Genomic DNA, 26,505 nt, shown 5'->3' on the forward strand with positions numbered 1-26,505 from the left:
CTTGTGGAAAACTTTTAAAATAATCACACGTCTTAAAAGTGATGGTATTCAAAAACCACTAACAAATGAATGCTAGCTGAATAAATACAAAAATAAATTGCTTGGGCAGTTCACAAGTAAAATGAAGCTGTTAAGTCAATTGACAGAGTAAAATATTTTATTCAATCAGCAAGTCCATGGATAAGAGGTATCAATATATTAAATAAGTTGCTTATAAAACACTTACTTACTAGAATTTCCTATGTTCCGTCCTAGATGACCTACTCTGAAAATAATTCAGCCTCCAAATAATTGTATCCTTAATAATAAATTTATTCCAAAATTATTCAATTGTTTAGTCACTTTTATTTTGATAATTTATATAACTTAATGTTTTTACCTGTCTACGAACTGAGCATTACTCTTATCAAAAATGAAAAGATTAAGGATCATAATCTTTATAACTCAAAGTACATTCACAGAAAATGAGTCAAATTTTTAGCATTTTCTGTAATTATTCAAAATCAACATTTATAATGTGAATTACGTTCATTTTGTACAGCTCTTTTTTCAAAGGACATTTACATATACTGTATCTCCAACTTACAGATACATTAATAGCCACAAAAATTCTGCAACTGCTTCAATACTGGCAAGCATGTCAATGGCAAAAGGAACTAAATCTGAGTTATCTCACAGATTATCTTCTTTTTTCCTATTATACTTTTCTTAAAAATGAATGTGAAAACCTATTCAATTATTTCAGAGTGTACTATTATTTACACAAAAGAATTACCTACAAAAGAAGTTAGTAGTATATGTACAGTTATGTGAACATAACAATGTTTTGGTCAATGATGGATGGCATACATAACAGTGGTCCCAAAAAATTATAATGAAGCTGAAAAATTCCTATTACCTAGCGATGTCTTGATGATCTTCATCTTGTGTGGGCCTAGGCTAATGTGTATATTTGTCTAAGCTTTTTAAAAAAAGTCTAAAAAGCAAAAAAAAACAAAACCAAAAAAATTAATAAAAGCTTATAGAGTAAGAATAGTTTGGTATGGTTGCACAATATGTTTGTGTTTTAAGCTAAGCGTTATTATGAAAAGATCAAAAAGCTAAAAAAATTAAGTTTATAAAGTAAAAATGTTATGGTAAGCTAAGGTTAACATTATTGAAGGAAGAAAAATATTTGTTATAAACTTAGTGTAACCCAAATGTGCAGTGCTTAGAAAGTCTATAGTAGTTTACGGTAATACCCTAAGCCTTCACATTCACTCACGACTTATTGACCCAATCAGAGCAGGTTCCAGTCCTGCAAACTCCATGCCATAGTATATGCCCTATACAGGTATACCATCTTCTCTACCTTTATATATTTGTACTGTACCTTTTCTATGTTTAGATATTCAAATACCACTATGTAACAACTGCCTACAGTCTGCAGTACAGTAACATGTTGTATAGTTTTGTAGGCTAGGAGCAATGGGCTATGCTGCATAGCCTGTGTGTAGTAGGCTACACCATCTAGGTTTGTGTAAGTACACCCTATGATGTTTGCACAGCGATGAATGCCTAATGATGCATTTCTCAGAACATATTTCCTTCTTTAAGTGAAAATGACTATAGTTTTTAAAAGAGAAAAATGACTGAGTTCTCTCAATCATGTGACTATAGAATGCATATAATTTAAGTATAGTCATCAGAGTCTTAACTTTCCAAAAATATCCCCCAAAGAGTAGTTTTAATTCCATCAATTTAAAAGTATGAAAAATACTCTATTCTACAAATATATTCTATAGATTGCATTGTCCAATACAACAGCTACTAGCCACATGTGCCTATTTAGATTTAAATTAATGAGGACTTAAAAAAACTAAAGTTCCTTAGTCACACTTAGCACATTTTAAAAGCTCAATAACCATCTGTGGCTACTGGCTGTCATATAGGACAACACAGATATGGAACATTCCCAATACTGAAGAAAGTTCAATTGGAGAGTTGTGTTCTATACACTGATCACCGATTTTTAATGAGTTATTTTAGCCAAAACAAAACCAAAAGATGGCTACCAAAATCAAATCTATTTAAAGCTGATGGTTAAGAAGTCACAGAAGGTGAACTAACTTGAATCCAATTTATTAAACCTGTGTATTTGAGAAATGTTTTACCATTTCAATCAGGAAAATAACACAAAGTAGCAAAAGTTCTTTCCTTTCATATCAGTAAGCAGCCCCTTCCAACTGGTCTGTTATTCTGTCTCTTAATCTAGACTAGAATTTTTTAAATAGTGCTACATATAACCATGCCCTTGGTGTTAACAAGAGTAGACAAAAAGGGTACCACAGTCAAATAAATTTAGGAAAAATTGTAATATCATACCATCATTTAAAAGAAATGAAACTTCTGTACACTTGAACAATGCAGAACTAAAACCTATCTGTAAGACTGTTAACAAAAAAAAGGTAGTTTAAAAAAAAAAAAAAAAGCCTCTATGTGAAAAGGATATCTATAGGTAGAAGGGGTCCTTTTTTATTCTCACTCCCTGGAAGTCACCAAAGTCCAGACCATGAAATTTCTTTCCAGACTCTAGGGCCATCCTCCCTTCCAACCTGTGTGAGAACCACTTTTTCTCTAAGTAAAATACAAAGAGAACAATCCCACTGCACAGGACTAAGGAGGCTTCAAACTGAATACCATTAGAAAAATTATTTTTGGTAGATCAACCAAGAAGCTTAAATACTGGGTGCTTTTGTTATATATATCTTTATTCACTAACTAGCAAGGGCCAATATGCTTTTTAGTTTTATCAACTTCAAACCAGCTCAAACTAACTCCTAGCAAAAAACATTCTGTGTCAACGTGCAAAAGTCTAAAGCCATTTCAAAAAAAAAAAAATCCATAAACAAAAACATCACAAAATTCTTTAATCTTGTTTAAATGTTAAAAAATCTATTTTTATGTGGTTCATCACTGGTCTTAAATTTTATTGTAGTTTACAATCGATTACAGAAATATGAGTACTGACTGCTAATTATTTTATAGTACTTAGAGCAATGATAAACCTTGTAAGAAATGAAATGGAATTAGCTGAAAAATCAATGATACTTAAATTAAGAATTAATTATGACCACAGACTAATCTTAAATTATAAAAAACGTTTAGAATAGGTAATGACAAACCCTTCATTATTTACAAATATTTTTGTTTACAAAAATTTGTTTTTCTTTTGACTAATAAATAACTTTTAACTTCTTTTAAAACTTTTTAAAAAATATTATTTTGAAAAGTCTATCCTGATGAAGTATTACAAAGCAGCACAAAAGACTGTGGTTCTAGTATAATTATCCTTTGCCTTTCTGGGAACAGTGGTAACCAGATATGGTAAATAGCTGCCTTGGTTAGCAAAGAGTGTAGAAAAAGGCAGAATTCGGCTCAAGCAAAACACTGTGAAAGTTAAGACTGCATTTTTATTTTATGTAAAGTTGGAGGTTTTTGTTTAAGCTTTGGGAACTCAGTAATAGCAGCAGTTATATATTCAATTTTTTTTTATCAAGCTCCAACTCTATGCTAAGTTTTGTGCTCATTATGTTAGACCAGTTTCAAAGTGCAGTCCCCAGATAAGGAGCAGCATCATCACATGTTAGAAAAGCAAATTATCAGGCTCAACCTCAGACTACTAGATCTGGAACTCTTAGATAAGGCCCAGAAATATACTTCTTACTTTTTAAGCAAGTTTTTCAGATGATTCTGATGGATTCTAAAGTTTGAAAACCAGTGTTAGACTAAAAAATTGAAATCAATAAGATACAGATTCTGCACTCAAGATGTCATGTTGACCATATACCCACTCATTTTTCTTGCTACCTTTGAACATGTTATTGTTTCAAAATCTCTTACATCTGACAGAAAATCAGCAACACAGGTGATTACTACATACCAACAAAAATATTTTTCACACCATTCTTAAAAACACCCACTGAAGTCATAAAAACTAATAGTGCTAAGATGATGACATGAATATCACCAATAGGATAACTAAGTAATGGAGGAGGGAGTGGTTTTCATAAGAATGTAAATACACTCTCCTGCACCTGAACCTATAGATTTGAAGCACCATTTCATATTTGTAAGACAGCAAACACAAAATAACTACTTCTGACTGAATTATTCCTGACCTACCAGGGATTGTTTATTGAATTTTAGAGCCCTCACATGCTCTGGGGTCATTTGTATCATTTCTATGCCATTTCCTACCAGTCCAGACTTAATGTTCATAATTGTATAATCAATAGTTGATACTAGTAATAATGACTTTTCCTGTCCACTTAATTCAATATTATTATATTTAAACCTAGTAACAGTAAAATACTATCTATTCTAATCAAAGGCAACTAATATGTATCAGTGTCTATTATGTCATAGATACTGTGCTAGAAGCTTAACATGGATTATTTCATATAATCCTCATTGCAATAGGCTATGTTAATAATAATAGTTGTCCCCCAAAAGCTGTTAGAATTCTAATAGGATGGAAAAGTTTTCCCTTGGTTTATAATGGTTCCTAACAATATGGTATCTCCCATATCAATCATTCACTTATTCATTCATTTATACAAAATAGTATACCTTGAGAGGCATATTGCTTTCTCATACCATACCATAAACTATGACCTAATTTTAAACTATGATAACTCTATGATCTTAATTTTTTTTTTTTTTTTTTTTTTGAGATGGAGTCCTTGCTCTGTCACCCAGGCTGGAGTGCAGTGGCGCGATCTCGACTCACTGCAAGCTCCGCCTTCCAGGTTCACGCCATTCTCCTGCCTCAGCCTCCCGAATAGCTGGGACTACATGAGTCTGCCACTACATCTGGCTAATTTTTTTTTCTTGTATTTTTCGTAGAGACAAGGTTTCACCATGTTAGCCAGGATAGTCTCGATCTCCTGACCTCGTGATCTGCCCGCCTCAGCCTCCCAAAGTGCTGGGATTACAGGCATGAGCCACCGCACCTAGCCAATCTTAATTGTTAAGGCATAATGTCTCTAACATAAAAATGTCTTTCTCAGTAAATTCTGTTTAATAATATCACACGAATTTTTCATAGAAAATTGATACAAGTTATAACAGGTTGAGAACCAATGTATAGGTCAATGTACAGAACCAACACAGGTCAGGGGACCAGAGTAAGAGTGTTATTCCTAATAAATACAACCTATTTCACAATTTTACCTAGAGGGGCAAAGGCATGAGAAAGCAATGAAGAAAAACAGGTTAATTTTGTTTCCAGCTAAATGCTTCTTATAAAGAGAAGAAAACTGAGTATCGGGGTAATGGAGGTATGGGAAAGGCCTTTCACGATATACTTTCTACTTTCGAAACAAATGAACACATAACCTATTAAAATTAATAAGTACAATTTTGACTTTGGTGATTTTAGAGATGATTTGAAACTAATGAATAAAATGTTCAATATTTTACTTATGAGTTAAAATCTTTCATCAATATAGCTGAGTATATTCCTTTAGCAACCAAACAAATTACTCCCCAAACCAGGAACATGACTAATTTCGTGTGAACTATTCAACTCTAGGATTCTACAATTCTCTGTCTCATAATTAGATGATGGCTGAGAGAAAAAGTAAAGGTGATCTCAACAGCCGTCAGCTCCACAAAAATAATTTAGACCCCTAGAATGCAATCTAAGAGGCAAAAACAGTTAAATCTTCAGGCTTGCTTCCATTTCATGAAGAAGTCCCCCAGCCCCTAAAATGTTTCAGCAACTGCTGTTTCTTAAATACATTTCAACAGCAAGCCCTTGACAAGGGCACAGGAAATTCAGACAGCTGTATAAAGTGTGACTTTTGGTCAGGAAATGAATTTCTGATCAGAGAGAAAAAACAAAGTTTTTTTTTATATCAGTAAGTATTTGAGGTACATCACCTATTCCTTTGACTAAAGTCCTCTCCAACCAAGCTCCTTTCAGGAATGGAGGAAAAGGCTAGGTACTTTATATATGACATCAACAGAAAAGAATATGTATGTTTTAGTTCAGAGTTAGTTAACTTTATCGAATGTTGCCTAAAGCCAAATGCTGAGTACTTAGTCTGGATCTGTTTCTTAAGAACAAATAAAAACAAATAGATTTCTAGGGAAAGATGCTGGCACAGAGGCAGGATCATAAAACTCCATACACTGAAGTCTAATGAGATTAAGAGAAACTGCTTTATGTGCTTTTGGCATGTCTCATGTTTCACAGTTTAACTTTTAAAAATTAATTTTAAACAATAAAATACCAAATATAATAACAACATCACCTGGAGAAAGGGAAGTACCAGTATACATAATTTTATTTAAGATCTAACCACCTCATCTCTCACCCCTCAAAGAATACAAGTTTTGAAATCTCTCCCTGATACCAACCAAGAGACCAAGTGCCGTGGAAGAAATTAAGAAAATTTTCTAAAGTGCTACAAACCAAAAACATACTAGGCTAGTAAGTTACTTAGGTAAAATCCTTTCAGACCCAAGTGACAGATAATTCAGATGATATTTATACTGTGTTATGCTAGAGCACAGAGGAAGGAAATCTTGCAAAACCTTTTTATGAAGCAAGTGTGAAAATACTTTAAGGCTCATGAAAAAAAAGTAAGAACTCATTGCTGAATAATAAACAAATATAAAATTAACAAACATATTCACTGATGAAATGGCATTTTCTACATAAAGAATTATTCCTGATTAAAACAAGAAAAACCATTAGTAAAATAAGCATGCATACTCTATGTGTAAAAAGCACACATGCCTCACAGCAAATGTCAGTATACCTTGTCCAGTGAGTAAACTAGATACATTACTATTAGAGTCAAGAAAGAGGCCAAGGCAGCCGGGTCCAGTGGCTCACACCTGTAATCTCAGCACTTTGGGAGGCGGAGACGGGTGGATCACCTGAGGTCAGGAATTTGAGACCAGCCTGATCAACATGGTGAAACCCCGTCTCTACTAAAAAATTAAAAAATTAGCTGGGCATGGTGGCGGGCACCTGTAATTCCAGCTACTCAGGAGGCTGAGGCAGGAGAATCACTTGAACCCAGAAGGTGGAGGCTGCAGTGAGCCAAGATAATGCCACTGCACTCCAGCCTGGGTGACAGAGCAAGCCTCCGTCCCCCCGCCAAAAAAAGAGTCAAGGCATTCAATACCATAACTGTTAGTTTACCTGGTTCTGGGAGTGGAAAAAAATTCAACTCCAAAAGAGGATGCACACCAAGAAATAAATAATGAAAAGGATGTAGAATTACTATTTGGATGATTGTATACCTGAAAAACCAAAGAAAATTACCTAAAAAATTACTAGAAACAAGAAAAGTCAAGTTGAAGATGTCCCGTACATAAATTAGATATTAAATATCCTAATTACAACAGCAACCAAAGAAGACAAAATATTTAGATATAAGTTTAACAAGAAATGTGTTGTTCCAATAATTAGTTGTAAAATATTCTGAAGGGCAAACATAACACTTGAATGAATAAAAAGATATACCCCTTTCTTGGATAAGATTCAATATGGTAATAAATTCTCCTGAATTCATATTTAATTGTAATATAAAACATTTTGAGGAATTTGACAAATTACAAAATTAACTGAGAAAAATATGCAAGACTAGCCACACAATTAAAATGAATTATAAGCAATACAATTAAAATCATTCAGTATTTAAAAAGATATTAATGGTATATAGTATAGCATAGAGATCCAAATAAGAATGGAAATTTATGATATAACAATGGTATCTCACATCAGCAGGGAAAACATAAACTCTTGAAAAATAAATAAAGCTGGGTATCACCTCATGCCTTCCATCAAAATAAACTCAGAAATATCAAAGATACAAATATTTTAAAAGAAACATAAAACTATTAAAAGAAAATATAGTTTAAATGAAATTTCTTAACTTAGAGTGGAAAAAATCTTTCCCAATTATGGTGTAACACAAAAAGCCACAAGGCACAGACCACTGTAATAAACACAGCAGCCAGAAATAAACCCTCGCATATATGGTCAATTGATTTTTGACAAGGGTGTCAAGGCCATTCAATGGGAAAAGGACAGCCTTTTCAACAAGTGGTGCTGCAAGAACTGGATACTCACATCCAAAAGGACAAAGTTGGACTCTTACCTTATACAAAAATGGACTCAAATGGATCAAAAACCTAAACTTAAAGGCTAAAATTCTTAGAAGCAAAGAAGAAGAAAGCTTTCTGACACTGGATTTGGCAATGATTTCTTGAATATGCCAACAAAAGTACAGGCAACAAATGGAAAAATAGATAAACTGGACTTTATCAAAATTTAAAACTAGTACACTATCAAAATAATAAAAAGGAAACTGGCTGGGCGTGGTGGCTCACACCTGTAATCCCAGTACTTTGGGAGGCTGAGGCAGGTGGATCACGAGGTCAGGAGATCAAGACCATCCTGGCTAACACAGTGAAACCCCGTCTCTACTACAAAATACAAAAAATTAGTCAAGCGTGGTGGCGGTGCCTGTAGTCTCAGCTACTAGGGAGGCTGAGGCAGGAGAATGGCATGAACCTGGGAGGTGGAGCTTGCAGTGAGCCAAGATCGCACCACTGCACTCCAGGCTGGGCAACAGAGCGAGACTCCATCTCCAAAAAAAAAAAAAAAAAAAAAAAGAGAGAATAAAAAGGCAACCCACAGAATGGGAGAAAATATTTGCAAACCATGTATCTGATAAGAGATTGGTATCTGGTATATATAAAGAACTCCTAAGACTTAACAACAAAAAACCCAATTCAAAAATGGACAAAGGATATGAATAGACATTTCTCCAAAAAAGAAATGTAGATGGCCAAAAAGCAGATGAAGTGATGCTCAGCATCATTAATCATTTAGGAAACACAAATCAAAAATCACAGTAAGATACCAGGTGTCAATTATTTTTTAAAAAGGGAAAAAAGAAAATAACTATTGGCAAAGATGCAGAAAAACTGGACCCCTGGTTGGGTGTGGTGACTCACGCCTGTAATCTCAGCACTTTGGGAGGCCGAGGCGGGCAGATCACAAGGTCAGGAGATTGAGACCATCCTGGCTAACACGGTGAAACCCCATCTCTGCTAAAAGTACAAAAAATTAGCCAGGCATGGCAGTGTGCGCCTGTAGTCCCAGCTGCTGGGGAGGCTAAGGCAGGAGAATGGTGTGAACCCAGGAGGCAGAGCTTGCAATGCGCTGTGATCATGCCACTGCACTCCAGCCTGGGCAAAACAGCAAGACTCCGTCTCCAAAAAAAAACAAAAACAAAACAAAACAACAACAAAAAACTGGGACCCCTGTGTGTTGCTGACGGGAGTATAAAATAGTACAGCCATAGTGGAAAACAGTATGTCAGTTCATCAAAAATTTAAACACAGAATTACCCTATGATCTAGTAGTTCTACTTCTGGATATATATATAAAAGAACGGAAAGCAGAGACTCAAAAAGATATCCATACACTAATGTTGCTAGCAGCATTATTTACAACTGTCAAAAAGCAGAAACAACCTAAATGTCCACAGATGAATGGATAAAGAAAATGTGACTTTTTTCTTTTACAAGTTACATATAAAAAGCATTAAATCCATCATTTTATTAAAATATGTATTTCTAAAGGAATATTACTCTGCCTTAAAAAGGAAGGAAATTTTGACACATGGCTACATGAAGTCATTATACTAAGTAAAATAAACCAGACAAAAAAGGAAAATACTGTATGATTTTTCTCATATGAGGTTCCCAGAGTATATTCACAGAGACAGAAAGTAGAATGATGGCTACCAGAGGCTGGGGTGTGGTGGGGAGGATGGAGAGCTAGTATTTAATAAACACAGAGCTTCAGCTGGAAAAAGTGAAAAAGTATTAGACATGCATGGTGGTAATGGTTGTACAATAATGTGAATGCACTTAATGCTATGGAACCGTATATTTTTAAAAATGGTTAATTCATCTTCATTTATGGTAAATTTCTTTCTTTTTTTTTTTTTTTTTTGTGCGGGGAGACAGAGTCTCACTCTGTTGCCCAGGCTGGAGTGTAGTGACATGATATTGGCTCACTGCAACCTCTGCCTCCCGGGTTCAAGCGATTCTCTTGCCTCAGCCTCCTGGGTAGCTGGGATTACAGGCACAGGCCACCATGCCTGGCTAGCATGTTATGTATATTTTACCATAACTTAAAAAATAGAAAAAAAAATGAGGTAGGGATTTACATTTTGTAAGGAGAGACGCCCATGATCCATCAAATGGAAAAAGCAAGTCAGTAACATGATATAAAGTATGATTTCATCTCTATGTGTATATGTTTAAACAATATATTTCTATAGGTACAGAAAATTTCTCAAAATATGTACCCCCCAAAAACACCTGTTAATAATACTTAAAGTAGTAGGTCTAGGGAGTTAGTGACTACTATTCATGTCCTTCTATATTACATGGATTATTTTACCATCAGAAAGCATTATTTTTAAAACAAAATTAGACAAAACCCAAAAATACATAACCTGAAATATTTATTTCTTTTAATTTAGCTGAATTAAAAACATTCTGGGATAATTACAGAATGTCTATAAATGTATCACTAAGCATCCCTGCAAGAACTGAGAAGCAAAGAGATTTTATAAGATATTATGATAGGATGTTGACCTTGGCAGGGAGCAGATTCCTAAAGTGGAAATTCTATGTTGAGGCAAGTGACTTTTTTCTTTTACAAGTTACATATAAAAAGCATTAAATCCATCATTTTATTAAAATATAAATCGAATCAGAAGCATTTTAAATACTCATTTAAAAAGAAGGCGGCGGCAGTGGTGGTTTCTCCTCTTAAGACTGAATACATTCACTTGCAGAAAGCTTGTTAATGAAAATCAGCTCTGTAAATTAACACCATCATGTCTTCTAGTTTAATGGACATTTCAAGAGAGGTGACATTTTGAGGCTGAGGTAGCTTGTTTCCAGGGGCTGTTTTGGATGGACTATTCATACAAAGAAAATCGCATCTAATTGTATCAGAAAAAGTTTTAAGGTCCAGAAAACTCCAAGAAAGGTGTAACAGGAAAATAAACTATTAAGATACAATTTTTTTAATGTTTAAATAAGATTAAGAAAACAACTTAAGCAAATGGCAAAACTCTAAGAAAAAACACTTCTAGCGCTCACTTTTTTTTCATTCTATTTTGATACTGATTTTATGCCCACAATGAATCTTTTGAAAAGCTTTTAATTAAGAAAAATAACACACTATGCTCTGAAAGGCCTACAAAAATTTCTTTAAAAGGGTTATACATTGCATAGTAGTCAGTAAAGACTAGATTATAGGATAGTAACCACACACTCTCCAAATCCAAATGACTTAAAACAGCAAAGGTTAATTTATTGCTCATACTACATGTATGGATCATTAAGAAGGCTATGCTTGTCACTGTCAGTGACCCAGATGGACAGAGTAGGAGTGAACAGTTACTTCCCCGTCAGAGAGAATGCACCAGTTCTTTAAAGCTTCTTCCCAAATCAAGTCTCATGGCCACACTTAACTTCAAGGGGCAGAGAAGCAGAATCCTACCATGTGTCCAGGAGAGAGAATGCCAATATCTATGAACAGCTCTAATCACTACTATACCTGGGAAGTTGTAGGAAATACCTCTGATTATTACTGTATATGTTATTTTTATTACTTGGCCACTTTACAAAGAATATATATTACTTTCACGTTTAAAAACACACTCAAACACAGAATTTAAAATTTGTCCAGAGACTATACCTAAACTATGGGGTGAAGACTGAGGAACAATTACTTTCTTATTACAGTAACCTTAATTGCAAGTTCAATTTTAAGAGTTGGTAATACATTTTTTGTTTTAAAAAGGTTGTATCTGCAAGGCTACAGTAATAAAATATTAAATTTCACAAATGGATTTTAGTTTTTCTTTCTACAAGGCTAAACAGATGACTCTAAATAACTGGCAGTGATCCATTTCTTCAGAGGCCTTAAAAATGTAAAGCTGTATCTTTTAATCCTCAGAATAAATGTGTGAATGTGCACATCGGGTATTAGTAACTTCAATTTACAGGAAAGAAAGCTTGACTGGGTCACAAAGCAGTTAAGTCAGTGGGCCATGAATTTTTTTTTAGCATTTTACTAATAAAAATTTCAAACAGAACAGTTAAAAAAAAAAAAAAAAACACTGTTCAGTGAAGGCCCATAAAGCCAATATTCAGCTTCTCTAAATAACATTTTGCTCTATTTGCTCCACTAGGTATCTATCTAGGTATCCACCCATCAATTGATCTTATTTTTTATTCATTTCAAAGTTGCAGACGGCAGTATACTTCATCTCTAAACATCTGAGTTCAGTATTTGTTTTCTGTTCATATTCTGTATTTTTAAAGTTAAAGTTATACAGCAAAATGCACAAGTGTACACTTGGGTAAGTTCCGATAAATGAATTCACCAACATAACTCAAACTTCTATTAAGACATATAACACTGGACAGGCATGGTGGTTCCGGCCTGTAATCTCAACACTCTGGAAGGCCAACGCTAGTGGATCACTTGAGGCCAGGAGTTCAAGACTAGCCTCTACTGGCGAAACCCCACCTCTACTAAAAATACGAACATTAGCTGGCCGTGGTAGCGGGGGCATGTAGTCCCAGCTACTTCCTAGCTACTTGGGAGGCTGAAACCTGAGAATTGCTTGAATCTGAGAGGCAGAGGTTGAAGTGAGCCGAGATCATACCACTGTACTCCAACCTGGACAACAGAACAAGACCCTGTCTCAAAAAAAAAAAAAAAAAAAAAAAAGATATACAACATTTAACTTACAGAAATAGAGAGTAGAATAGTGGTTATCAGAGGCTAGGGGTCCTTGGGAGATGCTGGTCAAAGGACACAAAATTTCACTTGTGAGAAACAGCTTCAAGCGATCCACTGTATATCTTGACGACTACAGTGAAATATATTGTATATTTGAAAATTGCTGAGAGTAGATTTTAAGTGTTCTCACCACACATAAAAAAATGTATATGTTAAATAGACTGATGTAATCATTTCAAATGTGTGTGTGTCTATCAAAGCATCGTGTTGTACACCATTAATATATAATTTTTACTTAATTAAAATTAACTAATTTTTAAATTAAATTAACATTTCCATTATCCCAGAAAGTTCCCTCACTGGGCCTTGATTTGAATACATGATCTGCTTCCAAAGTCTACAATCTTTTCACAACACTATGCTACCTCTTTTTAATATATAAACATACTAAACATATTAAATTTTTTATGTCAAGCTCTCAATAATTAAGGGAGCTGAAACATAGAAATATAAAAGGAAGAACACCCTGGAGACACCCACCACCAAGGCCAAACAACCCAGGTGTTTAATGTCTGTAGCAAGTTGAGTATACCACCTACCTACCATCAATGTCCACTACATAATTCCACTACATAAATAAAACTACTTCTTCCCACCCTGAGTTCAACAGTTAATCCAGGAGGAACGGATGATGCCATAAAAAGTCTCATATGTTCATCTCTTGTATCTCCAATTAAACTAACAGATGGTTAGGGCAAGACCATTTCTTATGCTTGTGAGGCAAGAAGTAGGTTAGTGGTTAGTGGTTGCCATAAAAGGCAACAGACAGCTGAAGAAAAAAAGGAAACACTTCAGAATCAGCCAGGTCTGGGTTCACTGTCCTCACACTTAATATGTACTACACACATATTACGTAACGATGTAATATGTACGTAACGATGTAATATATAATATGTATGTTACATCGTTACGTAATATGTACATAGTACATATTAATGTACAGCTATGTAATGATGTATAAATTACTTAACTTCTCTAAGCCTCAGCTTCCTCATCTGTAAAATGAGCCCTATATTTTACCTTATTTTCAATGTCAAGCTTCTCAAATAAATGACCTACATCCAGATAGATGCAAGCCAGACAAGCCCTTATCCTGGACCTCAAAATTTAGGGGAAATTACTCTGGCCTTCTAGCAGCCATGCCCCTCCCCATGGGATAAGAGACCTTGGGAGCAAAAAGCATGGACATTATGAGCCCATCCTGGCTGTAGACTGTACTCCAGGTAATCTAAAACCAGGAATTTCCTGACCAAACAGCAGTAGGCCTGGCTTCTAAGGTCTGCAGACCCATTCCCTGGTTCTTGCTTCTTGAGGATGGCACTTGAATGTGAGGACTGGTGGGTCCAGGTATATGTGTAAAGCCAGCTTGAAGTATAGAATAGATTGTAGGGTAGGAAGAGAATGGGACTTAGGCTCAGATGAGGTGGGCCCAGTGGGCCTGGTGGGCCTGGCCCATGTGGACATACACCGGCACGTAACTCTGAAGAATCCGAGAATTCTTAGTTTAAACCTCATCTTCCAGGTCCATATGAAGATTATTTGTCATTGGTGGGGGGGAGGACAAAGTATATTTTACTTAATAATTTGTTAATTTAACTTACATACATATAGTATACTGGCCTTTATATTTGCTGCAGACCCTGCAAATGTTACAAGTGGGCATGTCTACACATACTACTCATAACTTAAATGTGTATATAGTATTTGCCAAATTTGCCTTCAATAGTATCATACTTAATCACACAGTAATATCATAGGTTAGGTTTTATTAACCCCACTGCACAGATAAAAAACCAGACATGTGTAAGAAACATATCCAGTGTTCTTTTCTTCTATCTCCACATCACTCTCTTAACTCCCAAATATCTGGGTCTCCTACTCTACCATTATCTCCAATACTGCACTCTCCAAGATAATGTGCTTCTGATCCCCAAATCTGGTCCTTAATCACCACGACCTCTCTTTAGCATCTGATACTGTCAACAATTTTTCCTTTCTTAGAATAGCTTTCTCTCTGATTTCTAAGCCTTCACTATTCCAGTTTTTCACTTAGCCTTTCGATCTTTCTCTGGCTTCTCTTCTTTTTTCAGAGTTTTTGTGAAGAGCGGATAAGACAGTGTTTCTGGGTCTGGCGCAGTGGCGCATGCCTGTAATCTCAGCACTTTAGGAGGCTAAGATGGGTGGGTCACCTGAGGTCAGGAGTTCGAGACCAGCTTGACTAACATGGTGAAACCCTGTCTCTACTAAATACAAAAACTTAGCTGGGCATGGTGGCGGGCACCTGTAATCCCAGCTACTCGGGAAGCTGAGGTAGGAGAATAGCTTGAACCTGGGAGGCGGAGGGTGCAGTGAGCCAAGATCATGACGGGCATGATCCAGCCTGGACAACAAGAGTGAAACTCTGTATCAAAAAAAAAAAAAACCAATATGTTTCCCTCTGGACACCGTCAGCACATAGCTACATTTCATATGTTGGTTTTTTTGTGAGTGTTTTTGGCAATCTAAAAAGAATAGCTACCATTTTTTAGTGCAATGTCACAGCACTAGGTACATATATACATAACATACATATGTATGTCTGTATTATCCTATAATCCTATTTTAATAAAAATGGAGCTTATATTGGTTAATAGATTAGCCTGTGTTAGAAATCTGACTCCAACACTTTCTAGCGTTATACTCCCAGATAAATCATTTAAGTTCCCTGAGTGACTGCTTTTCCATCTGTGTAATGTTGCCATGGTCTTGTGAGAATTAAATGAAACAAGTTATAAAACAAATAGTACACCATACATAGTTAATAAATATTAACTACCTCCTCCTCTTGCTGCTTTCAGATGAATACATTAGTTTTTTTGTGTGTGCGTATACCTTTCCAAAAACTAAGTCCTCTATCACTTGACCTTCTTCCTTCATACTCTATAACCACATTTTTAAAATTTTTCTTTTTCTTTTTTTAATTATTATTTTTCAATTTTATTTTCTATACCTACATTTTATCATATTTGTGAATCTAACTCCTCTGGAAGGATGGTTCTGAATTAATTATGTGTGTCCAGATCTCTAATTGTCCAAGCCCACACCTCTAAGTTTTGCTAGTTATTTCTATTTGGAAATTCCACTGCCTGCCATATTAAACTTATCACCTTCCTCACTAAATGAAGAATGGAAAGCAAAAGAGTAGGGCAGCATAAAATATTACAAGGACAGAATTGATGAGATAGATGATAAAGAAGCAGCCAATTTCACAGCTTCAAGCTTGCCTGAGAAAGAAAATGACAAAAACTGAGAAGCAGAGTTTTACAGATCATGTCCAAAACTTTCTTTTTCCTCAGTCTTCAGACATGAAACTCTAATTATTCTATTTCCCTAACCTACAAAGCCCAAAATGTTCTTTCCTTTGAATGCCCTCACATTTACATACTCTATTCATCTAACATCTAATTATATACTGTCTTCTTTTACCAATTTTTATAAATGTGTATCTTATCTACCTAACTGTGCTCCAGGTTTTTTAAAGCCAATGACTAACTCTTATATTTTTAGTATTCTTCTTTATGCCAATAAATGCTGATTGACTACAGTTATGAAGGTATGGTCAAGAACTCAGATAATCATGAATAAAGATGTTTTCAGATTTTTTTCTGACATGGAGGAAAAGCTTTTCAAATCAAAAGCTCGGAGATCCTTCCAAAAATAGGGAAAATGTGAGAGTTAATTTATATTTCCCTCTGAAGGCTTTTAGTCTTGGTTTTAAACAGAAAAAAATAAATTCTCCAACAAGATTTCATTAGGCATGTGTTACTACTTTATAAATTATTTTCAAGAACTGTGCAAACTCTTTTTTAAAAAATTATATTTTTCTAAAATGATTACTAGTCATTTTAATTGCTATTGCAAAGCAATTCTTAAAATTAATGTCTATTAATTTTAGACATTAATAAATGTAAATGTCTAAAACCATGTAATATAGACTGATGTGCTATTTAAGTATTAAAGAATTTCAAAACTTCTAAAACCCAGATGACAAAAAACAATTCTTGCAAAGTTTATTTAAAACAATGGATTTTTCCTTTCTTCCTTGGTTGGATTTATTTCAAATTTGGGAAAATTTGATTATATTACATTTTCTTTACTGTGATCAAAACAAAAGAAGTGCAGGGTAAAAAACTGATTTTGATTTGTTTTTTTTTTTACCTGAGTAGCTTTGTCTTTCATGCATGAAGGGTAGTGAACATGAGGATCCCGTGGCCACTGTCCTGTGAGGTAAGGTCCTGTTATTGTATCCAAAGAGGAGGTTCGCCTTATTGTACTAGAGGTTCGAACTTGCTGAGATTTTGCCCTGTCCGCTACAAAAAGTGAAGAAAAAAAAAAAAGAGTAGTCATTAGTGAAGAAAATAAAATTTAAAGTTCTTTAACTTCATAGTTTGTAGAATGTCATCCTGTCAATTTTCCCCATTATATGTATATTTACACTAATAGCCCTGTTGTATGATCAGATGAAATGTATGAACCATGTCCCAAGGAAAATACATTCATGTTAAATCTTACATACATTTCCAGGGCTTCCACAGACCCTATGAAGCCTATCCATTTTATATAAATCTGCATATCATCTCATTGCCATTATTTTAATTAAGACTCTCATTCATGTCTCACCTGAACTGCCAGTTTTCTAACTGCTATCCCTGTATCCATTTCAACTAAATTTTACAGTGTCATGCCCAAATAGAAAACATTTCCATGGTTAGTCATTGTCTTTAATTTAAAACCCGTATTATTTAGTATGACATAATAAGCTTTCACAATTTGGGTGCCATATGCCTCAATGTTTAATATCTTGCTATTCCATAATCCCATGCTAAGCATCACATGAATGGCCTGTGTTTTTCCAAAGGTAAAATACACTCTTTCTGCCTCTGTACATTCTACTTCCTAAGCCTAGAACTCTCTTTCTTGTTTACTTGGCAAATCCATTTATCTTCAAGACCAGCTCAGATGTCACACTGACTCTGTGAAAATTTCCCCAATGCCCTTTCCTCTCCCCTTCCAAGATATACTTGCCTGTCTCTGCTTTCAGGGCACCCTAAGCCTGTTTCTCTCCCCCATCAGAGCATAAGTTTAAACCCTACAGACTAAATAGGAGTCAACATTCAGTACTCACTTAATAAATATATTCACAGCTATACAAAAATAACATGCATAAATAACTTTATATTTTAATCCAACTTCCTCATTCACAGACGAAGAATTTGAGGCCTAGAGGGACACTGAACAAGAGACGCAAACAAGGGACAGAGGTAAAAAGAACCCAAAATCTCTAGACATTATACACAGTTCAATCAATCTGCCATAACTTCTCCTTTCCATAGGGGTATCACAAGTATCTCTGTTAAAAATTAATCACACTGAATACCGAATCTATAAGGAAACTATAGAGGACTTTCCATATATCCATCCTAAATAATGTACTACTAATGTGCATTCTATGATAGATCCAGCAGATTTACAGGTTCCCAAGGCTAAGAGTCTTTTCAGAGTCATATCTCACATCAAAAATGCCTTCCTCTTTACAGAGGGTGAAGAAACATTTATTATTGAATGCTGTCCTTTACCTTCCTGAAATCAGAATAATTAGTTTACCAGAAAAACAGAACAAAATGCATGTTATCATATTATGCAGATAATAGCTTAGAACTACAGTTTTTATTTTTTCCTTTGACCCAAGAATTGTAAGAAAAGATCTGAAAATTACCAGAGTTCCTCTTTATCTGTATTACTTTAGCTCCAATTGTATTGTACTGAAGGCAGAGAATCCAGTGGAACCCATTTCTACTCTTTGGAATTACCTGAAATTTTCCCTGTGACCAAAAACATGGTAATTTCTTATAAACATTTCATAAATCAAAGAGAAGGTATTTTATTTTCAGAATATATAGTTCCTTGTCTTATATATCAATTGAATTAAATTATAGAATATAGGAATAATTATCAGTTTTATCTGTTACAGACTTAGAAGAGTATTCTAAAATCTTTAAACTACTATTGAGTTCTAAAAATTCTCTTTATTCTTTGCACGTTTTTGACCTTTATATTTTAGTTCTATATTATTTATCACATATAGATTCTTTTTTTTTCTTCTTTTATTATACTTTAAGTTTTAGGGTACATATGCACAATGTGCAGGTTTGTTACATAGGTATACATGTGCCATGTTGGTTTGCTGCACCCATTAACTCGTCATTTACATTAAGTATTTCTCTTAATGCTATCTCTCCCCCAGTTCCCCCAGCCCTACGACAGGCCCCGGTGTGTGATGTTCCCGGCTCTGTGTCCAAGTGTTCTCACTGTTCAATTCCCACCTAGGAGTGAGAACACGTAGTGTTTTCTGTCCTTGTGATAGTTTGCTGAGAATGATGGTTTCCAGCTGCATCCATGTCCCTACAAAGGACATGAAGTCATCCTTTTTATGGCTGCATAGTATTCCATGGTGTGTATGTGCCACATTTTCTTAATCCAGTCTATTATTGATAGACATTTGGGTTGGTTCCAAGTCTTTGCTATTGTGAATAGTGCCACAGTAAACATACGTGTGCATGTGTCTTTACAATAGCATGATTTATAATCCTTTGGGTATACACCCAGTAATGGGATCGCTGGGTCAAATGATATTTCTAGCTGTAGATACTTGAGGAATTGCCACACTGTCTTCCACAATAGTTTAACTAGTTTACACTCCCACCAACAGTGTAAAAGCGTTCCCATTTCTCCACATCCTCTCCAGCATCTGTTGTTTCCTGACTTTTTAATGATCTCCATTCTAACTGGTGTGAGATGGTATCTTGTTGTGGTTTTGATTTGCAGCCAGAAGAGAGTGGGGGCCAATATTTAACATTGTTAAAGAACTTTCAACCCAGAATTTCATATTCAGCCAAACTAAGCTTCATAAGTGAAGAAGAAATAAAATTCTTTACAGACAAGCAAATGCTGAGAGATGCTGTCACCACCAGGCCTGTCTTACAAGAGCTCCTGAAGGAAGCACTAAACATGGAAAGGAACAACCAGTACCAGCCACTGCAAAAACATGCCAAATTGTAAAGATCATCGATGCTAGGAAGAAACTGCATCAAATAACGGGCAAAATAACCAGCTAACATCATGTCAGGATCAAATTCACACATAACAATATTAACCTTAAATGTAAATGGGCTAAATACCCCAATTAGAAGACACAGCCTGGCAAATTGAATTAAGATTCAAGACCCATCAGTGTGCTGTATTCAGGAGACCCATCTCATGTGCAGAGACACACATAGGCTCAAAATAAAGGGATGGAGGAAGATCTACCAAGCAAATGGAAAGCGAAAAAAAAGCAGGGGTTGCAATCCTAGTCTCTGATAAAACAGACTTTAAACCAACAAAGATCAAAAGAGACAAAGAAGGCCATTACGTAATGGCAAAGGGTACATATAGATTATTGACATCAGCATTACAGCTTATATGCATCACTATTATAATTTGTCCCATTAATTATTTTTTAAATTTTATCATACTGAATATTATGACCCCTTTCTGCTTTCTTTCTGTTAATTTGCATGGTATGCCCACCCTTTCATTTACAAGCTCTTAAAAGATTTTTTATGTGTATCATAAAACAAAGTATGTTTTTATACCTTTTGAAAAAAACATTGCAGCAAGCCTTCTGATTGTACAAGGTGAGCTTATCCCACTTATATTTATTGTTATAACAAATCTGGTTTACCTTGTCATGTAATTTTTTCCTATTTTGGAATGTTTCCTTGCTACTTGCTTTCTGTTTTATTGTTTGTTTCTTCTCCTTTTATCTTTACCTCCTCCCCACATCATAGGTAACTTGGAAGACACATAAACTGTTTCTAGTTCTATTAACACGACTAGAAGTTATTTATATTAATTTTTAAAATATTTTTCCTCATGATAAATACCTACTAATTTTAGCAACACTGGGAAACAGAAAAGTAACATCTCCCATAATCCAATTTATAATAATTTGTTTAAAATTTTAAAGTTTACTTTAAATTCCTTCCACCATGAAGAAACAAAAGACAACAAACTGTTGAGAGGCAAAGCCAACATTTATCAGTTGACCTCTAAATTTAAAAGGCCTATATAAAGGTCAGCTATAACCAGTTAAGGAAACACCATTCTAACTGAATAACTTGCGCCTCTACTTAAATTGCTCCAAACAATTTGAAAAGTTGTATGTAGTCCATTTAATTATTAAAACTCCTTTTAGTTTAGTAAATAAACAATAGGAACCATTTTTAATGTTTTTTTTTGAGGGGGTGGTGTTAAATTTATTTTGTGTTTTCTACAGATGGTCTCGTTCTGTCACCCAAGGCTAGAGGACAGTGGCATGATCGCAGTTCACTGCAGCCTCAAACTCCCAGACTTAAGTGATCCTCCTGCCTCAGTCTCTTGAGTAGCTGGGACCACAGGTGCGCATCACTACACCCAGCTAATTTTTTAAACTTATAGAGATGAGGTCTCACTATATTAACGAGGCTGGTCTCAAACTCCTGGGCTCAAGCGATCCTCCCACCTTGGCCTCCCAAAATGCTAGGAATACAGGTATAAGTCACCACTCCCAGCCTTGTTCTTTTTAGACACAGGGTATTGCTCTGTCGCCTGCCCAGGCTGGAGTGTACCGGTGTGATCATAGCTCACTGCAGCCTGGAACTCCTGGGTCTACAGTAGTTAGGACTACAAGTGTGCACCACCACATTGGGCTAATTTTTAAATTTTTTGTGGGGATGGGGGTCTCGTTGTGTTGCTCAAGATGATTTCAAACTCCTGGCCTCAAGCAATCCTTTCCCTTTAGGCTCCCAAAGCACTGCGATTACAGGTATGAGTCACAATACTCAGCCCATTTTAATGTTTTATAATGAGTTAAATACATAAATAATCTATAAATGAGTCCCTTGGTCTGTATAACAATACTCTAATCTATATTTACTTTCACTTATTTACTCTATATTTACTTAATTTTTCTATTTTATATATATATATATGTGTGTGTGTGTATATATATATATATATATATATATAATTTTTTTTTTTTTTTTTTTTTTTGAGACGGACTGTCGCCCAGGCTGGAGCGCAGTGGCACGATCTCGACTGCGAGCTCTGCCGCCCGGGTTCACACCATTCTCCTCCCTCAGCCTCCCGTGTAGCTGGGACTACAGGCGCCCACCACCGCGTCCAGCTAATTTTTTATATTTTTAGTAGAGATGGGGTTTCACCGTGTTAGCCAGAATGGTCTCGATCTCCTGACCTCGTGATCTGCCCGTCTGGGCCTCCCAAAGTGCTGGGATTACAGGCATGAGCCACCGCGCCCGGCCTATTATATTTTTAAGCATTGAATCTTTACCTATCTCTTTAAAAAGATCACACACTCTACCCTTAGTGTTCACTTTCTATAACTACTCTGTCCGAACTGTGGTCTTCAAATTATTTTGACTAGGTGTTCCTATTGGTAAATATATAGGCATGCAGTAATGTGTAGCTGCTTCTTTATGAACTGGATATCTATGATATTGCTAATATGTTATATATTATAAAACAGAAAAATATAAATGTATATGTAGGAAATAAAAAATAAAAATACAGAAATATTTTCTTTCTGTACCTCAAAAAATAAATTTTGGGGGGCAATAACCTATTTAGAGACATTAAAAGTTTGACTATACACTCTAGAAAATATCCTGCTGCAAAAAAGTCAACCAATTCTTTGGAATCTGTGACTAGCAGCCAAACTTTTCGATTTAATAAATTTAAACATGCAGTCAGCTCCTTCAAAAGGTCATTATCTATTAATAAATTAAGTTTTGGCCATGGCAATCAGAACCTTAAAACCTAAATACAAAACACTCTAAGGTAGAATGCTTAGGAACACTAGAAACTAAGAAAGATAAAGTATAGTATAGCTTCTTCGGAAAAAGACCCAACCACACAAACAAGGCATTTTGCATGCAAATAAAAGTTGAAAGTAGTTACAATAAAAGCTACCTCCTGAGCCAGCACAGTGGCTCACGCCTGTAATCCCAGCACTTTGGGAGGCTGAGGTGGGCGGATCACCTGAGGTCAGGAGTTTGAGACCAGCCTGGCCAAAATGGCAAAATCCTGTCTCTACTAAAAGTACAAAAACTAGCCGGGCGTGGTGGTGGGCGCCTGTAATCCCAGCTACTCAGGAGGCTGAGACAGGTGAATCGCTTGAACCCAAGAGGCAGAGGTTGCAGTGAGCCGAGATCACGCCATTGCACTCCAGCCTGCGCGACAAGAGCGAGACTCTGTCTCAAAACAAATAAAAATAAAAATAAAAAAAATTTAAAAAACTGAAACCAAAAAAACTACCTCCTCAAAAATGTAAGTCTGAAAAAAACAAAGTAGGCTCTCTTACAAAACGAAAGTGCCAGAGTAAAAGCAAACCACGCTGCTCTAATATATAAGTGAAATTTAGATTTTAATAATTTAATTTCATTAAATAATTTAACCCTGAGTCTGAAAATTTTATAAACTAGCTATAATATTCTATAGCTACTTTATTTATTTATTTATTTGAGACAGAGTCTTACTCTGTCACCCAGGCTGGAGTGCAGTGGTGTGATCTTGGCTCACTGTAATCTCTGCCTCCCAGGATCAAGTGATTCGCATGTCTCAGCCTCCCGAGTAGCTGGGATTACAAGTATGAAACAACATGTCTGGCTAGTTTTTGTATTTTTTGTAGAGACAGGGTTTCACTATTTTGGTCAGGCTGGTCTTGAATTCGTGGCCTCAAGTGATCTGCCCACCTCGGCCTCCCAAAATGCTGGGATTACAGGTGTAAGCCACCACACCCAGCCTCTATAGCTACTTTATAAAATCTTTAACAGGTAGTCAGTGAGGTTTTCATGACATTTAACTTCACTTATTCATATTAATTCAATCTTTATTGAAATCAAAATACCAAATTCATCAAGAACAGACTGAATACAAGACATTAAGTTGCTTTTCTTCAACTTTAAAATATCTGGAAATGATATAGTTCTTAATCTACCTAAGATCAAAAATAGCCAATAAATAAATACAGGTGGGGAATTTTCCTGTTATTGGTTCACTAAGGCTAAGCATAAATTTGCTAAAGCTCAATTTTATTAATAGAAATTTACTTTATTAATTCTGTAATGAGAAGTAATACCTTGAAAGCTATAGTTTTTAATGTATTATCACCACTAACATTAATTTTCTCCTTGTCTCGCAGTTATAATGATTTTCAAAATAAATTTCAAAAAAAAAAAGGTAACAAAATAACTGAGAATACAGGATGTGGAAAGGTGACTGGTATGTTTTTCTACCCAATCTGTACCCAATATGTACATTAATATTTATCATCCAATAGAATTATTACTAGATTTCGTTTTCCTAAATTAGCATAATCTAAGCACTTCAACAGCTATTAACAGTCTTCCTTCTGGGGCCACATAAAATAAAATCACCAAATTCAAATGAACTTCACATAAGTGACAGAAAGGATACTAGTTGTGAATATGCTATCTGAAATAAAACTAAAGAGCAAAACTGAAGTTTTCTCAGTGTGGGCAGAATCTGAAACACTAATCAACCAAACCTGGAACCCTGCCACACACACAATCTAGAAAACATGCAGAAATGACCATATGGCTGCCCTGCAGAATCTGGAAAGAAACCAATCAAGAAGCTGACAAGAAAAACAAACATGCTTCTGACCAAAGGAGGCCTGACAAAACTCTGTAACCTGAGGTCCATCAGGAATAACAAACCAAAAAATGTAGTCAGGCAGCTATTTAGGCATGATTCTCTAAGTTATAGCTCACCCAATAAACTTATGTCAAATGCCACACAAGTTAAGACATTTAGAAGGAGGTCTTCAATCTATTTTCAAAGAAAGCTCAAGCGAGTATCTTTGCATCAAGGTTGAAAAGAAAACTTCACTAATATGGCTAAAAGAAGCCTGGTAACAAGCACTGAAAAAGTACACAACAAATTAAGATGGAGCTCTGATATTTGGAATACATTTTTTAAAATTACATATATGGCAAAAGATATTTTTTAAGTTCATTTTCTTGGGGGGTGGCAGAATGATAGTCCTTTAAGGAACTTTAGCAAAGTAGTAATTAGTAGAAGGAGATTCATCAGCCTTATAAATTTCAAATGAATTCTGTTAATTCCAAACATCTAAAATCCACTGTGACTAATGAGTTCATATACTAATCACAAAGTATTAGCAACTACAAAGACAATTAAAATAACTGCCCAAAGGTGGAAAGTCATATTGTAAGCAAAAGGAACACAAATATTCCTAATCAGAAAACAACATTTCACAAAATTCTGTGAATTTAACTTCTAGTTAAAGCACCGAAGTTTGGAAAATTTTTTATCAAACGAGACAGACTCACTATTACATCTCAACTTATAAAGAAAAACTGTTTTTAACAAAAGCACAACAATAAAGGTTATAAAATGGGCTCTCTCTCCTTTTTTCTGGAGACAGAATCTTGCCCTGTCACCCAGGGTGGAGTGCAGTAGCACGATCTCGGCTCACTGCAGCCTTGATCTCCTAGGCTCAGATGAACCTCCTGCCTTAGCTTCCTGAGTATTTGGGGCTACGGGCAATTGCTACCACGCCCAGCTAATTTTTTTGTATTTTTTGTAGAGAACAGGGTTTTGCCATATTGCCCAGGACGGTCTGGAACTCTTGGGCTCAAGTGATTTGCCTACCTCGGCCTCCCAAAGTGCTAACTAATATTACTGGTCACACACCTTGATAATTAAGTAGGGAATAATTTTCTCAATATATGACATACAGGAAAAAGCATTTTCCCTCAAAATTTGCTTTTTATTTAATGAGAAATAGAGGTAATGAACAGAAAAATATTAACTCTTCTAGTACAGGATACTACTAAAATTTTTCACCTGCTTTTACTTGGGATTGATGTCCATACATACAGAAATACACAGACATACATAAAACACAAACACACATACTCACATACTCTCCATATTTGTTCACGTAACAGTTTCACTTCAAACACTAATACAGAAACACAAACACCGTTAGTGTTTGAAGTGAAACCATTACCTTGACAAATATGAAGAGTGTGTATGTGTGTGTTTGTGTGTATCTCTATGTATATCTATGCAATATATGTAGTATTTTCTGTCCATTAAAGAGTAGTAAGTCAATATTCAAGACAGTAAAAGTTTTGTCAAAGTATTCCAACAATATGAAGATGCTGACAGAATAGATTTTAACGACAGACAGACAGCAATGAAGAAAGCTGCTACACTTGAATGTCCCCTCCAAAACTCATGATGAAATTTAATTACCACTCTAAGAGGTGGGACCATTAAGAGGCAATTAGGCCATGAGGGCTCTGCCTTCATGAATGCATTAATGTTATGACAAGAGCAGGTTGTTATAAGAGCTAGGTCAACCCTCTATTGCTCTCTTGCCTTTCTACCTCTGTCATGGGATGACATAGTATGAAGGCCCTCACCAAATGCCAGTACCTTAATACGGTACTTCCCAGTCTCCGGAACTGTGA

The 26,505-nt window shown here is 35.4% G+C and overlaps 1 protein-coding gene across 7 annotated transcripts in view; it reads right to left on the minus strand.

The window, feature by feature from the left end:
• The window catches only part of GLCCI1 (glucocorticoid induced 1), a 128,833-nt gene that overhangs the window by 73,074 nt on the left and 29,254 nt on the right, over positions 1-26,505 (minus strand). For 5 of the 7 annotated variants that reach the window (XM_077997017.1, XM_015134020.3, XM_015134019.3 and 2 more), the window contains exon 2: positions 17,102-17,253. In XM_077997017.1, coding sequence (XP_077853143.1) covers positions 17,102-17,253 — 152 coding nt within the window. Of the gene's footprint in view, positions 1-17,101; positions 17,254-18,659; positions 18,766-26,505 lie in introns of all 7 variants that reach the window. The other 2 variants (XM_077997020.1, XM_028846029.2) reach the window with 1 other exon arrangement.

This window comes from Macaca mulatta, chromosome 3 (genome assembly GCF_049350105.2).
Source record: "Macaca mulatta isolate MMU2019108-1 chromosome 3, T2T-MMU8v2.0, whole genome shotgun sequence".
Classification (NCBI taxonomy): Eukaryota; Metazoa; Chordata; class Mammalia; order Primates; family Cercopithecidae; genus Macaca; species Macaca mulatta.